At 40.7% G+C, this 15,057-nt stretch overlaps 1 protein-coding gene across 4 annotated transcripts in view; it reads right to left on the bottom strand.

Annotated features, from left to right (window-relative positions):
- The window catches only part of MAP7D3 (MAP7 domain containing 3), a 387,643-nt gene that overhangs the window by 216,117 nt on the left and 156,469 nt on the right, over positions 1-15,057 (bottom strand). For 2 of the 4 annotated variants that reach the window (XM_030210053.1, XM_030210054.1), the window contains exons 9-12: positions 14,075-14,200; positions 11,706-11,863; positions 11,136-11,269; positions 10,433-10,680 (exon numbers count right to left, since the gene is read on the bottom strand). In XM_030210053.1, the coding sequence (XP_030065913.1) occupies positions 10,433-10,680; positions 11,136-11,269; positions 11,706-11,863; positions 14,075-14,200 (666 nt within the window). The remainder of the gene's footprint in view (positions 1-10,432; positions 10,681-11,135; positions 11,270-11,705; positions 11,864-14,074; positions 14,201-15,057) is intronic. The other 2 variants (XM_030210055.1, XM_030210056.1) reach the window with 2 other exon arrangements.

Genomic DNA, 15,057 nt, shown 5'->3' with positions numbered 1-15,057 from the left:
TATTCGTGAAAAAACAGGGTCCAGGAAAAGTGCCCTAAATTCTAGCTACAAACGCATACTTTTTTCCCATTATCGGCGAAAGGCGCCCATCTCTGTTCGGGTGATAACCGTGCCCCAGTCCCGCCTTCACCACGCCTCCGACACGCCCCCGTCAACTTTGTACGCTTCCGCGATGAAGTGCAGTTGAAAACGTCCAAGTTCGGCTTTCGATTATACCGTGTTATTCGTTTTTGTGAGATAAACGTCCATCTCCCGATTTAGGTCGGAACTTGGGTGGGCATTTTTCTCGTTCAATTATAAGCAGGTTAGTCTCTAGGGTTAATTTACATGCATTTCAGTTGATAACTTTTCATTTAATTATTCTCACTACATTTTAGCCTTACTTTACAACTTATATGTACATTTATATTTATTTAAGAAATTTGCTATACCACCTTTTCTGGAGAATGCTGATATCACTACTGGAAAACCATGTCTCATTAAAGCAGCTTTGAATGAACCTTTGCTACAGAAAGCTGTCAATTCTCAATGAACTCATATTTCTGTTTGTGTTCAAATATTTTGTTTCTGAGTTTTTATTAAAATGACTGCAAACCTAGTTCTCGCAAGTGTTACCTTGCAAATCTGAAGCATGTAACTGTGTGGTGGATACATCTTTGCAGATTGTGATACCTTTCATTGCCAGCAGCTTGACAATTATCTTAAGTATTTTTTCCCACAATCTTTCAAGATATGCATAACATCTTTGTGCTATATTTTGCAAAGAATTCTCCAGAAAATACTTTTAAAATGCACATCTAAATCATACAAATGATATATCATGTTTTATTTTTAAATCTGAAAATGAGTTTTTTTTAATAATCAAACTGATATTTTTGGATATCTGAAATCAAATTTGATTTAAATGCAATTCAATTTCTCCACATTACCTAAATAAACCAAGTGCTCAGTTGACCTAATGGTACTAGATACTGGCACTAATCTATGCTAGCATAGATTCTAATTATTTATTATGTCAGTTTTTCCATCCAACGTATAAAATTAGCTTTTTCCATTTTGTGATAGCTCAGTTTGAAGTTACTCAGACATGTGGACATGCTTGCCCTCTGAAAGTCATGGAGGGGCAGTTTCGATTTGGACGTCCTTGCAAAACGTCCCAATCCAGGGGCGGGGAAACCCGTATTTTCGAAACAAGATGGACGTTCATCTTTCGTTTTGAAAATACCGTCAGGGACATCCAAATCCTTAAATTTCGCCATCCCTAGATTTGGACGTCCCTAGACCTTGGACGTTTCTGATTTTCGGTGATTTTCGAAACCAAGGATATCCATCTCAGAAACGACCAAATCCAAGCCAACTGGTCGTGGGAGGAGCCAGCATTTGTAGTGCACTGGTCCCCCTAACATGCCAGGACATCAACCGGGCACCCTAGGGGGCGCTGCAGTGGACTTCATAAAATGCTCCCAAGAACATAGCTCCCTTACCTTGTGTGCTGAGCCCCCCAAAACCCACTACCCCCAACTGTACACCACTACCATAACCCTTATGGGTGATGGGGGGCACCTAAATGTGGGTACAGTGGGTTTCTGGTGGGTTTTGCAGGGCTCGCTGTATCCTCCAAAAATGTAACAGGTAGGGGGGGAGGATGGTGTGAGTCCGCTTGTCTGAAGTGCACTCACCCTCTAAAAGTGCTCCAGGGACCTGCATACTGCTGTCATGGACCTATCACTGGGCCTTCAAGAAAGAGATAATTGCCATCCTTTATTGTGGAAAAGACCCGACACGGGCCATGTTTCGGCACACAAGCGCCTGCCTCAGGGGTCAAAGTGTATCTTCACAATATATGTGAATTAAAGATATTCAAACAATCTGGATGGATTACGAACAACACTGATCATCCAGATTGTTTGAATATCTTTAATTCACATATATTGTGAAGACACATTTTGACCCCTGAGGCAGGCGCTTGTGCGCCAAAACACGGCCCGTGTCGGGTCTTTTCCACAATAAAAGACGACAATTATCTCTTTCTTGAAGGCCCAGTGTTGCTTTCTGTTTTTCTGTTGTATATTTGTATGCTATATTACCCTCTCTTTTGTTAATGCATGGATCTGAGTATGACATCTGAGGCTGGCAAGACATATTTTTAAAGATGTTTTTTGAGGGTGGGAGGGGGTTAGTGACTCCTGGGGGAGTAACAGGAGGTTATCCCCAATTCTCTCCGGTGGTCATCTGGTCATGTATGTGTACTTAGGAGTTTGGTGGGGGAGGAAGGGCATTCAGGAGTGACTTGTTCCACTTTGGAACTGTACGGTAGGAGAAATTGGGGAAGTTGGGTGGGAGGGCTTTTGGGACAGGCGGAGGGTTAAGGTACATCTCTTGGAATGCATTGAGGTTGGAGATTAAGGAAATGTGCAGGGAAATTGTTTTCATGTCGATAGCAATCATATAATCTGTACAGCAGTACCCCAAACTGTCTCCTATACTGTGAGTTTCTTGGGGGGAGGCTGTGGGCTGGGGCAGCCTCTCTACCTTAAAAGTATTTGTTTAACTGTGGATATTCCCTTGCAATACATTGCACCATGGTAAAAGGCTGTTACTTGGAATGCAGGGGGAATTCACTCTCCCATTAAGCGCTCTAAGATTTTGCAACTACTTCAACGATTTGCAGCTGATGTAGCTTTCCTCCAGGAAACAAACTTATTTGATTGGGAACATAGAAAATTGGTTCGATTGTGGGTGGGAGATTGTATAGCATCCTCAGCTGATGGTAAAAAGGGTGGAGTTGCCATTCTTTTTAGGAAAGGACTGGTTGCCCAAATATAAAATGAAATTAAAGACCTCGGAGGCCATTTTATCTTTTGCAAGGCCTTGATAGCCAGGCAACCTGTGTTACTGGGAAGCATCTATGCTCCCAATTACCTGGATAGTGCTTTCTACAAACGCCTCTTGAACACACTTATGGGTGAAACTTCTGTGCCCTTGTTAATAGGGGGGGATTTCAATATGGCTTGGGACACAGAGCTTGACAAATCTCACCCCTCACCGTGCCCGAAGTCTAGGACTGTGAAAGGCCTGCCCAATCTCTGTGATCTGTTGGATCTATTATATGTGTGGTGTGTGTTGCATCCTCTCGATAGAGATTATACACATCTGTCTCAGGCACATGGAACACAGTCCTGGATTGACTATCTATTAACCTCTCGGTCCTTATTTGCTAATATTATGGACACTCAAATTGGCCCCATGTCATATTGGATCATGCAGCTATCTGGTTGGACCTGCAACCTGCCGGGATTGAGAAACCGGTCCAGAATTGAGCTTTTCCGGGTCATTTATATCACAATGTGAAGTTTCAGGAGAAATTGCTGGAATGTTAGAATGAATACAAACAATTTAACCATGATTATACAACCAACGTGGTACTATTTTGGGAAGCTGCTAATGGTTTCTCCCCACAAGACAGCTTTAACTACGCGAACCATCTTAAGAAGACGAAAGATAGAGAACTACTCCGGCTGGAACAGTGGTTGTTAGCATTGCGCCGAAGGTATGGAACTGGTTCAAGCACTGTTGTTAAAGAAGAACTGCTGTTGGCGCAAACGGCTCTCAACTCGTTAGTCCAAGAGCGCTCAGTTAAGTCACAAACCTTTAAGTTCCAGTTGTATAGACATGGCAATAAGTGTGGGAAATTACTGACCAAGTTGATTGCTAAAAAAAACAGTCTTCCAAGTCCATTATTATTATAAAGAACTCCACGGGAGTGTCGGTTCAGACTGATAAAGATATCTGCAATATTCTTAAAAACCTTTTATCAGACTCTATACACTCCATTGTTAACTGATGGGTTACCAGGATGTCTTTACTTGGAAGGACTTAATTTGCCTTGCCTATCACAGTTCAACCACAACATTTTTAAATGCACCAATTCATACAGATAAAGTTCACTGGGCGATTCGTACTAGTGTTTTAGGCAAGACTCCCAGCCTGGATGGTCTATGAACTGAATTCTACAAATTACTGGGAGATGCCATTGTCACATCTCTGATTAACCTACTCAATACCTGGGTGGAAATGGGTACCCTTGTCTGAATATTTGAACTTGGCACAAATCATAGTTTTGCCGAAACATATCGCTTATAAACCATGAGTTGATATTAACTAATCGACTGGGGAGGATACTGCCCCCACTTATTCATGAGTTGAAAGCAGGCTTCGTGCAAGGTCGGTTGGTGGCTAAAAATCTTAGAAGAATATTGACGTCCCTGGAGACTGTCTGAAAATTGCCTGCGATATTAGTCAGCTTTGATGCAGCAAAAGCATTCAACCGCAAGTCCTGGGACTTTTTGTTCGATACTCTTGCGACCTATGGTTTTGGGGGTTGGTACATGTCAGTGATTAAAGCCCTATATACCTCTCCCAGGGCAAGAGTCATGGTGAACAGGCAGTTATCCAATAACTACCCACACTCCAATCCTTTCCCCACATCTTTTACTATTGTCCCACTCTATATAACTGTGCTATCTCTGTGATAAATGTACCTTACTTTGTATTATCTTTGTGATACATTGTACCATACTTTGTAAGCCGCACTGAACCTATCTCTGTGATACGTGTACCTTACTTTGTATTATCTTTGTGATACATTGTACCATACTTTGTAAGCCGCACTGAACCTGCTATCGAGCGGGAAAGAGCGGGGTATAAATGCTACAAATAAATAAAATAAAATAAATAAATAAACTTCAAAATTTGCCGAGGGACTCAGCAGGGCTGCCCACTATCACCTCTTCTATTCGCCTTTTGGACCCGCTTATATGGAATACCTATTCGAACCCTGATATTAGCGGAATTGCGCTTAGCACGGAGCACTTTAAATTAGCGGCCTTTGCTGATGATCTTTTGGTGCTCTTAACAGAACCACGAAGCTCTCTGGATCCTCTTTTGGAGACCTTTTACAAATACAGGGGTTTTGCAGGCTTTGGACTGAATCTAAACAAATCAGAAGCGCTAGCAACCTCTTCAGATCTTCTACTCCTTTGGCCTGGGACGTTCCCGATGAAATGGGCAAATAAGTCCTTTAAGTATTTGGGTATTCTTCTTGCCCCTCAGGTGACAGATCTCTACAACCTTAAAGTAAATTGGATGATACACAAAACAGAACAGCAACTAGATAGCTGGCAGGCGCTATCTCTTCCCCTTGCAGGGAGAATAAGTCTTATTCGTATGGTGATCCAACCTAGATGGTTGTACCTATTTCAAATCCTGCCATTACACTTGTTGAAAAAAGATATACAGCTGTTTAACCGACTAGTTAGAGGTTTTTGTTGGGCACGGGGGGACTGGGCCTACCTAATCTAAAGTTGTATAATACCGCTTACTTATTGCCTATGTTCAAGACTGGCTTTACTCTCAAAGCTGTTTTACTCCCTTGAATTTTGAGCACGCATACTTTGCTCCTTTCAATCCGCTTTCGCTACTACATGTAGACCGTCAGTTGTTACCCGCTCGACTGAGGGCTTCTATACTCTTGAACTCTTTACAAGAGGCTTGGAGACTATTGGTGAAAGGTCTAGGCAGGGATCCGCACATCACCAAATTACCTTCTCTGTGAGGTAACCCTTCTTTCCCACCCGGTTTGGATAATAAAACTTTTACGTTTTGGGAATGGTTAGGCATTGGTAGATTGGAGCATGTCTGGGACTCAGCGAGCAGGCTTAAGTCTTTGGCTCTCTTGAAGTATCAGGAAGGCATTAAATGGGGAGATGTCCTCGTACATTGTAAGCTAAAATATTACATTCAGTCCTTGCATGTGGAATCCTTGAATAATCATACCGGAGTCCGGGTGCGTGCTTTTTTAGAAGCCATATCGGATACTACTACTTTCATTTCAGGAATTCATAAGGTGTTATGGAATTTTCAGGCATCCAGGGGATTGGAGGAAATTTGGAACCAATAGCAGCAGGATACAGGGGTGAATTTATAATCATGGGATTTGCTCTCTTCTATTCAGGGTATCCCGTGGCTTATGATTAAGCCACCTATAGAGAATGTTACTTCTTTGTCCTGCTTAGCGCATATCTAACTCAAGTTCAGGTAGCCCGGGCAGGAGGCCTGCTCTCATTCCTTTGTCCAGATCAGACAATACTTTCTATCACGCATTCTGGACTTGTGAGACGGTCCAACAATTTTTGGATCTGATCATTGCTTATTTGCCCTTGAACCTTCGATGTCAGATAGCGGGTACCCCGTCCCAGGTGATATTGGACTGTCCTGGGTCTTTTAGGGGAGCCACTGCGGAGATAACCTTGCTGTTTCGGAAGGTATGCTTGTTGGCACAAAAGTGTATTTTGCAGTCCTGTTGTAAGACACACCACCAGCATACTGGCACTGGCGCAATCAGGTACTCTTGTTGCTAAATTGAGAGGCAAGGAGATCTTATAAACGTAAAACTTGTTTTCTGAAGCTCTGGGACCCATACCTGTCCTCTTTGTACCCTAGGGGCAGAAGCCTGGTTCTTAACATGATGTGACTACACTATCTAACTACATGAATAACCTCATCGACCTCCCAACCAGAAATAGATCATCGTCTTCTCGTTCTTACCTCAATTTACACCTTCCCAACTGCAAAGGTATTAAATATAAGACCTCCTATGCATCCAGTTTCTCCTTTTTGGGCAGCCAGCTTAGGAACGCTCTGCCAAGATCCATCCGAACAATCAATGACCATCTACCATTCAGAAAAATGTTGAAGATCCATCTCTTCAAGAAAGCTTACCCTAATGACCCAACTTAACTTTTTAAGCCCACCCACATGATTCCTGCCCCGACGATTATTATACCTTTGACCATGTCTCACAATCTCCTTATGCTCATTTCTCAATCTCTTCCTCTCCATCCTTCCTACTCCTTACCCCTCCCAATCTCTTCTCCTTTTGCTCATCCTATCTTTGTTTACCTCTCATGCTCAATTTACATATCCTTAAAACCCCACTACTACTATATTTACTACAACTTGTAACATTCTCCTTCAAGACTTTGAAATTCTATTTACTATGTAAGCCGCATTGAACCTGCTGTGTGTGGGAAAGCACGGGGTACAAATGTAATTAATAATAATAATATATCCTTGTCTAGCACTCTTGTCGAAAAACGACCCCTTGTAACTGACTAATCATTTTGGGAGGGTACCTGGGAGGGTAGAGAAGTATATTGTTATTTCTCCTCTGGTGGCTCTGAAGGGGGGTTTGATCCTTTAGGGTAGGGTGTGAGAGCACGGGCTAAGAAGCGGAATTGGTGGTCTTGACACTGTACTTGAATCTGTGCTGGAAAGGGATGGAGATTGAGGGTGGGGGTGTTGGGCATTGGGGCTGTTGGAACAGATTACAATGTACTACATCAATAAGCAGGGGGATACCGGATCACACCCACTGTGTCAGGAGGCCGTGTGGATGTGACTCTGGGCAGTGCAGCGGGTATCTTTAGGATTAGGGATACTATTAATAAACACTGGTCGATGGGTATTCTGGAGGGGTATGCGTACACTAGGGGGCAAAATATAGGAGAACGATTAGCAAGTAGAGAAAGAAATCAAAATCCGGAAGGGGGTCATACTAAGTGCAAGGGTTGCGTTTACTGTCAATACGCGTGGGAGACGTATTGACAGTAAACGTCTCCCGTGGATTTCTACTCCCTAAGTGCATCAATTTGCATTTCTTCGCATTGAATTTTAAATACCAAACCTTAGACCATTCGTCTAGCTTCTGCAGATCCTTTTTTCATGTTTTCCACTCCATCCTGGGTGTCCACTCTGTTACAAATCTTAGTATCATCCGCAAAAAGGCAAACTTTATCTTCTAACCCTTTGCAAAATACAACTTCCAAAGCTGAGCACAATAATGACTTGTACAAGGGCATTATCACCTCCTCCCTTCTGCTGATTATGCCTCTCTATAAGCAGCCTAACTTCCTCCTGGCTTTTGTCACTGCCTTGTCACATTATTTCACCACCTTGAGATCTTCAGACAGTATCACCTCGAGGTTCCTCTCCTGGTCCGTGAGCATCATCCTCTCTCCTCCTACTGTATACAGCTCCTTTGGATTTATGCATCCAGCTGTTGTTTGCATTAAAGCTTAACTTCTAATTTTTGTAGATCACTTCTCATATTGTCTATTACTTCCAGGGTGTCCACTCTGTTGCAAATCTTTGTCATCCACAAAAAGGCAAACTTTTCCTTCTAGACCTTCAATAATATTGCTCACAAAGACATTGAACAGAACTAATCCACTTTTCTTTCGTCTGCATAAATTCCGTATACCTGTACCTTCTGTCATCTGTCAGTCAACCAATTTCTGATCCAGTATACTACTGCTGGGTCCATTCTCAGGCCACTCAGTTTATTCATAAGGCTTTGCTGAAATCTAAGTAGAATACATCTAATACATGCCCTCAATCTAGTGCTCCTGTCACCCCAGTCAAAGAAATCAATTAAACTTGTTTGGCATGATCTTCATTTAGGAAAATCATGTTGCCTCAGATCTTACAACCCACTGGATTCTAAAGAGTTCACTGTTCTTTCCTTCAGCTTACCAGTCTCTAGCTTCCCATCTCTTCTCCATTACCACTTTATTTATTTATTTGTTACATTTGTATCCCACATTTTTCCCACCTCTTTGCAGGCTCAATGTGGCTTACAATACATCATGAATAATGAGAATACATGAGAAAGTATACAATTAGTAATAGCAGAAGGATTTTGGATGACATGATAATGGTAAAACATGGTAGAATTTTTACAAGCAAACATAGTAAGAGATATTTAAGAAATATATAAGAATTATAAAGAAAATGTACATTTAGTAATAGCAGAAGATTTTGGGTAGCATGATAATGAAAAACATGATAGTAGTTTGGCAAGCAAATACTGTTGGGGCAATTCTGTATGTGTGTACAGGAATTCATATTTGTTGATCTTTGTTGTGACTTGCCCTGAGTCACAAGGAGCTGCAGTGGGAATCGAATTCAGTTCCCCAGGATCAAAGTCCATTTGCACTAACCACCACTAGGCTATGAACAGCTGAGAGGGAAACAGCACAGAAAAAGCAAAAGGAGCACAATTGAGCTGCCTGCTCGTTAGTGCTGAGGGGAGAGAAAGGTTTCTCTTGCTGGATGGTTTTTTTTTTTTTTTAATCATGTAGTGGCTGCCTCTCCCAAAGGCAAGGACCCCTTTCACCAAAGGGGTAGCCCTTCCCAGAACAGCAAAGGGAGATGGGGAGGAAGGGGGGAAGGACCTGGGACACCCGAGTTTACACCCCGGAGGCTGGAGGGAAAAAATCCTTTAACCTAGCCCCCACTAGATTCCATAGGCACAGAAGGATTAAACTAAATGTTTGTTTGTTTTTTTTAAATAGAGACAGAAAGAGGAGTGGAGGAGTGGCCTAGTGGTTAGGGCGGTGGACTTTGGTCCTGGGGAACTGAGGAACTGAGTTTGATTCCCACTTCAGGCACAGGCAGCTCCTTGTGACTCTGGGCAAGTCACAACCCTCCATTGCCCCATGTAAGCCGCATTGAGCCTGCCATGAGTGGGAAAGCGTGGGGTACAAATCTAACAAAAAAAAAAAGAGAGAGACTAATGGGCTCACCTCCTATCTGCTGGAGACTGAGAAAATACTGAGGCTAGGGTCACATGGCCAGGGCTCTTATTGGCTCTCTAGAGTCAGAATTATCTCAGTCTCCACCTGCTGGAAGGCGTGCACAATCCATCAGTCCAATCCTGGGCTGGTCCGGAGGAACGCTAAGGAAAGAATATTAACTAATGATAATGCAACAAATTAAAACAGAAGAAAGAGGTATGCATGATAAACAGCCACATACAGTTAATGTACCACAATGCAACATAGAAAATAAAGGAACAAAACTGTCCCATCTAGGTTGTCCAGTTCATATTCATTCAATTTAGATACCTATATAAAAATCCATTATGCACCCCACAATATATTCCCCTTCCCCCATGTCTGACACCTGTCCTTTCAACTCTTTTCCCATTCATCTGTCCTCCACCTCTGGAAGGAGTTATGTCCAAACACTGCAACAGTAATGGCCTCCGTCACCTTGACTATAAGACCTTTTCAAGCCTTGCCGTTTTCAACTTTGCTTTTTAGAAAACCAACACTTTAAGACAATATCCAGCCCACTTTCTCTATCATCACTAAGATTTGCAATAATCTCAGTCACCAAGCTTAGTTATGCTGTAACAAAAAAAAGCTTGTTCCTACTAAGGCTCACTGAAATTTGAGTTTTAACCAAGATTTCTTTTAACAAGTCACCCCTATATTGGCTATACAGCATGGCAGAAATTTTTTTTAAAATTCAGAACAACTTCATACACAACCTACAAAAGAGGAAGGACATGGTGAGCAATAGATTTTACCTTCTTTGGTCTTTGCAGAGACTGCTCCTACTTCTTTCTCTGAGGTTTGTGAACCAGGTACATGCTCTGCTGTTTCTTCACATTTGTTCTTTGGTTTAGATTCTGTTTCAGACTTCTTTTTGGTGACAGATGTAGCAGCTGATATTAGAGATGAACGTTGAATAGGGGCTGATTTAAGGGCACTGGTAGGAGATGGTGGTCGCTGTTTTAATAAACTAGGTGAAGGTGGACGATATTTTTGGTTCTGCCTATTTGAAAAAATATATATTTATTTAGAAAACTTAAGCTGATGGAAACTTTACTCTGCAATCATGAAATAATCTGTTGTGTGTAATTTTATAAGACACTTGGGACTCCAACACAGTAAGGAATTAAACCAAAATCAAAACCAAAACCAATTTAAGAACATAGATGAAAATGGCTACCCATTCAAATTGAGTTAATTTTGATGCAGGTTCTGATACAAGTGTGATATCTCACTTTGAGAGAACTGTATACCAGCACATCTTTATCCAATAAGTCAACCTCCTAAATATATCTGACTTTAAAATCTGAATATTCTACATTAATACAATTTTAAAGTATAGGTATTAATATGAATATTAGGTCTGCACAAAATGGAAATGTGCAACGATAAAATAAAACTAAAAAAGGAAGTAGCATTAATATACTAATGGTTTGAGGTTTCAGTTTGAAAGCTTACTTAATTGTAGAGGGAGATGGAGGACATTTTCTCATGTTGGCTGGGGACGGAGATCTTCTACGAGAAGATATACTGGAAGGAGATGGAGGGCGCTTCCCAGCATGAGATACCATCCGCTTTTCCATCTCTGATTTCTACTCCAAAGATAGGTATTTTATAAGGACGTCTTCATGTTACCAGCATTGGAATACACATTAAACATAATGCCCGTTTCTTAAAATATCCTTATAAATGTTTCAAAAGCTGTATTTTGATAGGCCTACCATGCAAGATGAATTTATACTGAGAATATATGATAGAACTGTTACAACAATGCTTCTCTGTAAGATAATGTTTTAGTAGACAATTAAGCATCTGTTGGTTCTGTTTACTAAACAGTCACTATAAAAATATGCATTAAACCTAATTCCTATCTTCAGTCTCCCCATCTAGGATCATCTACATATACATCCAAAATGCAGAAAACTCTGCTTTATTTTCAAGTAAAAAAAAAAACTGTGTGTCAAAAACTTCTGACATAGTACTGGTCTGAAATTCAAGTCATTAAGAACTGGAAGTATTTCAACTGACCTGTGCAGATTCTTGGGAGCTTGCTTCTGTAGATGATATACTTGCAGCTGAGGTTGCTTTCTGTCTGTCAATGCTACGACTACGCATGGGCCCTTTAGGGGTGTGAACTGGGGAACTGATGAAAGTGGCTGAAGCTGAACGAGGACAGAGGTGAGATTCTATAAAGTTAGGAATTAGATAGAATGAACAGAGAACAAAGTGCAGAGCATAAGAACAGGAACAAGAAGAGAAAAAAGAAACAGATTGTGCTATTAGAAACCATACAGAGGACATAGTATAGGAAGACAACTGCAAAAGGTCATAGGCACAAGAAACTAACCAGATGATTAGTACTTCAGAAGCAAAAGCACCAGAACAAGCACCATTACAAAAGCTGTGCTTTACAGTAGATACAAATAAAATGTTTTTCCTCTATTAAGCAATAATTCAAATATTCACTTGCTTCATGGCTCATTTCCAAGTCAGCTAGTTGAGAGGTATGTCAAAAACATACGCATACTGCATGAATACAGGGATTCCTTGTCAATTAAAGTATTACTCCTAAATTGTAATGTTTAAGTCCCTTAGAACTGTAATACACTGTCCAGAAAAAGGAAAACACACTGAATAAAAATGGCCCACAGATGAAACTAATCCATGTAAATAAACTAATATAATCTATTTAAATAAACTAATCCATGTAAATAAAAAACGGAATGATTTAGAGGCAAATAAACTACAGCAATTCAGGTAATGCATCAAGGATGGCTAAAAATATATAACACAACTTCACAGGACTATTGTACAATACGTAATGCTGTAGGCTGTAACGGACATGTAGTCAGAGATCAGCACAACCATGATACTGAATGTATTTTTCTGTTTAAAATTCAAAACACTACATAGTACTACATCAAACCACTTAGATTTTGTGGAAAAACATTTTATTTAAAGTATCTAATAGCTACATTTTCTTACACCAATTTGTGGTATAAGCAGAGCAGCAAGCTGAATATTTTCAGAAACTGAGAATTGTGGTAACTGGTAGTGCTGTCAGCTTGTGAAGCATGCAGTAATATCCACTCTATGAATGTTAAGTGTTAATGGTAACTAACATCTTCCTGTACTTTAGTGCACAGCAGGAGAAGCATATTTCTCAAGACAAAGGACGTGGAAAAACTGAAGCGACAAAAAACTAGAAGGACATATGCACAGCTCAGGAAATACATATTCATAGTCTAAAAGCCTATGAAGCAAGAAACGGATATAAAAGAGGTCTGCAGCAGTTTCTTCTTTGCCAGTGGGAGCTGCCAACAGATACTGATATCAAAAGACAACATAAAATGTGCAAATAATAAACTATTTTTAAAAAATCATAGTACATATCTGAATAATGGAATATATGTGTGAATGGTGGTGTATGTACAGATAAACAAGGGTGACTTGCCAAATAGTGCAGGACTACTTTAGTGCCCTGTATCTAGGTCAGATTTACGATAGCTTGAACAGACTTCTGATCTCATATTTTTATTTTTGGCTAGCTAAGAAGAAATAGGATTTGTTCACTCTTGCTTTTTAGGCTTCCATTAAAAATCTGAGGAAGTTTTCTCAATTCTTTTTATTATTTTTCAGAACTGAGCTGCTGCTGCTGCCGACAGGTAGAATAATTTATGACCAAATAAATTCCAGGATCCCAAAAGATAGGTTAATATAACATCCATCTATATATCATTCCTATATCTTAGAAACTGGTAATCTATAAGTATTCTCATAACTAAAGTAAGCCAATCAAATCATGCATTGTTCGTAGAAATTCATTTTTCTACAGTCTCTGTGATACCAGAAAGGGGCAAGGAATATTTTGAATATAAACTATGATTTTATTCTTAAATCTAGGGGCACTTTTATGAAGCGACGGTAGCCATACCACCACATGCAAAAATTGGCCCTACCACTGGGCTCACTCAGGAGCCCAGTGGTAGCTCTGGCTTCTGGTGCACAGCAATTAGGGCGCTAGAAAATACTTTTGCATTTTCTAGCGTAGGGGGGACATGCCTGGCAGTAACTGGACAGCACCATGCACTCTCTAGTTACCACCAGGCTACTGCTGGAACCCCTACCCCTCCTAAATAGGAGGTGGTAAGGGCTCCATTAGGAAATGGCCGCATGGCAAGTGTTTAACTTACCTCACAGCCATTTCCTTTTTTTTTTTTTTAAAGCCTTTAACAGGTGGCAGTAAAAGGGGGCCTTGGCACATGGAAAACCCATGCACCGACACCACTGCAAGCTTTTTACTGCCATTTGGTAAAAGAGCCCCATAGTGTTGTCATAACCTAGATGGCTTCTCTAGCAACAGTTAAATTTTCAGGCTTGTACTCTGTGCCTGTTACCTGGGGGATCTTTTCCATCAGACGATAATGCAGCAGCACTTTTACTCCTAGCTAAGGAGGCCTGTGTGGGGGCGAGGAGGCGACTGATTATATTACTATCCAGAGGATTAGTTTGGGAGCGTCGAGCTGAATGATAAGAATAAATTAAACAGATTTAAATGGAAGTAATACAATGACAAAAATAATACAAGAAAAAAAGCAAACATACATGATTAATGAACACCATTATAAATTATAATGTCTTAAGGATAATAAAAAGAAAGATAAAGTAAAATCAGAGAGAAGTTAAAAAGAAACATGTAGCAATTGCCCTGCTGGATTAGATACGTCAATCTGACCAAATATTGCTTGCCTCTTTTAGACCTGTCCATGCACTGACATAAAGATGAGGAAATAAATTTAGCCTAGCAGAAAAAAATAAACAAATACTAAAACAAATCACACACAAACATCATTTAAGGGCCCTTTTACTAAGGCGCGGTAGGCCTAAAGCAAACCTACTGCGAGGTAAAAGGGCACTACCGCGGGATGTGCTGAGGTATCCCATGGTAGTATGGCCATCAGCAAATGCTACTCACGTAATAAAATATTTTTTATTTTTTGCCATGGGAGGTGTGTCTGGGGGCAAAAAGTAGGTGTACCCGTGCTAATTGGGTAGTGCAGGCATATTATTGCACACTACCCGATTAACGAGGAAGCCCTTATCGCATCCTAAATAAGTGACAGTAAGGACTTCCGGAGTAAATGGCCACACACTAGTGGGGAAATTAGTGCGTGGCCATTACAAAAAAAAAAACCTGAACATGACTATTTTACTGCTGTGCAAGAAGTAGCTGCAGCACGTGGGAAACCAACATGCTGACAGCAGTGCTGGCCACCTTTTAGCGAGGCTTAGTAAAAGGACCCATTAGATTCTTAAATTCACAGAATTATCCCTCTAAATTAGATGAAAAAATATTAGTTCACAGTAGTTTTGCTAAAGA

The sequence above is a fragment of the Microcaecilia unicolor genome, chromosome 7, assembly GCF_901765095.1.
Source record: "Microcaecilia unicolor chromosome 7, aMicUni1.1, whole genome shotgun sequence".
Classification (NCBI taxonomy): domain Eukaryota; kingdom Metazoa; phylum Chordata; class Amphibia; order Gymnophiona; family Siphonopidae; genus Microcaecilia; species Microcaecilia unicolor.
The sequence above is the reverse complement of the archived record's forward strand: the minus strand, read 5'-3'. Positions and strand labels throughout refer to the sequence as shown.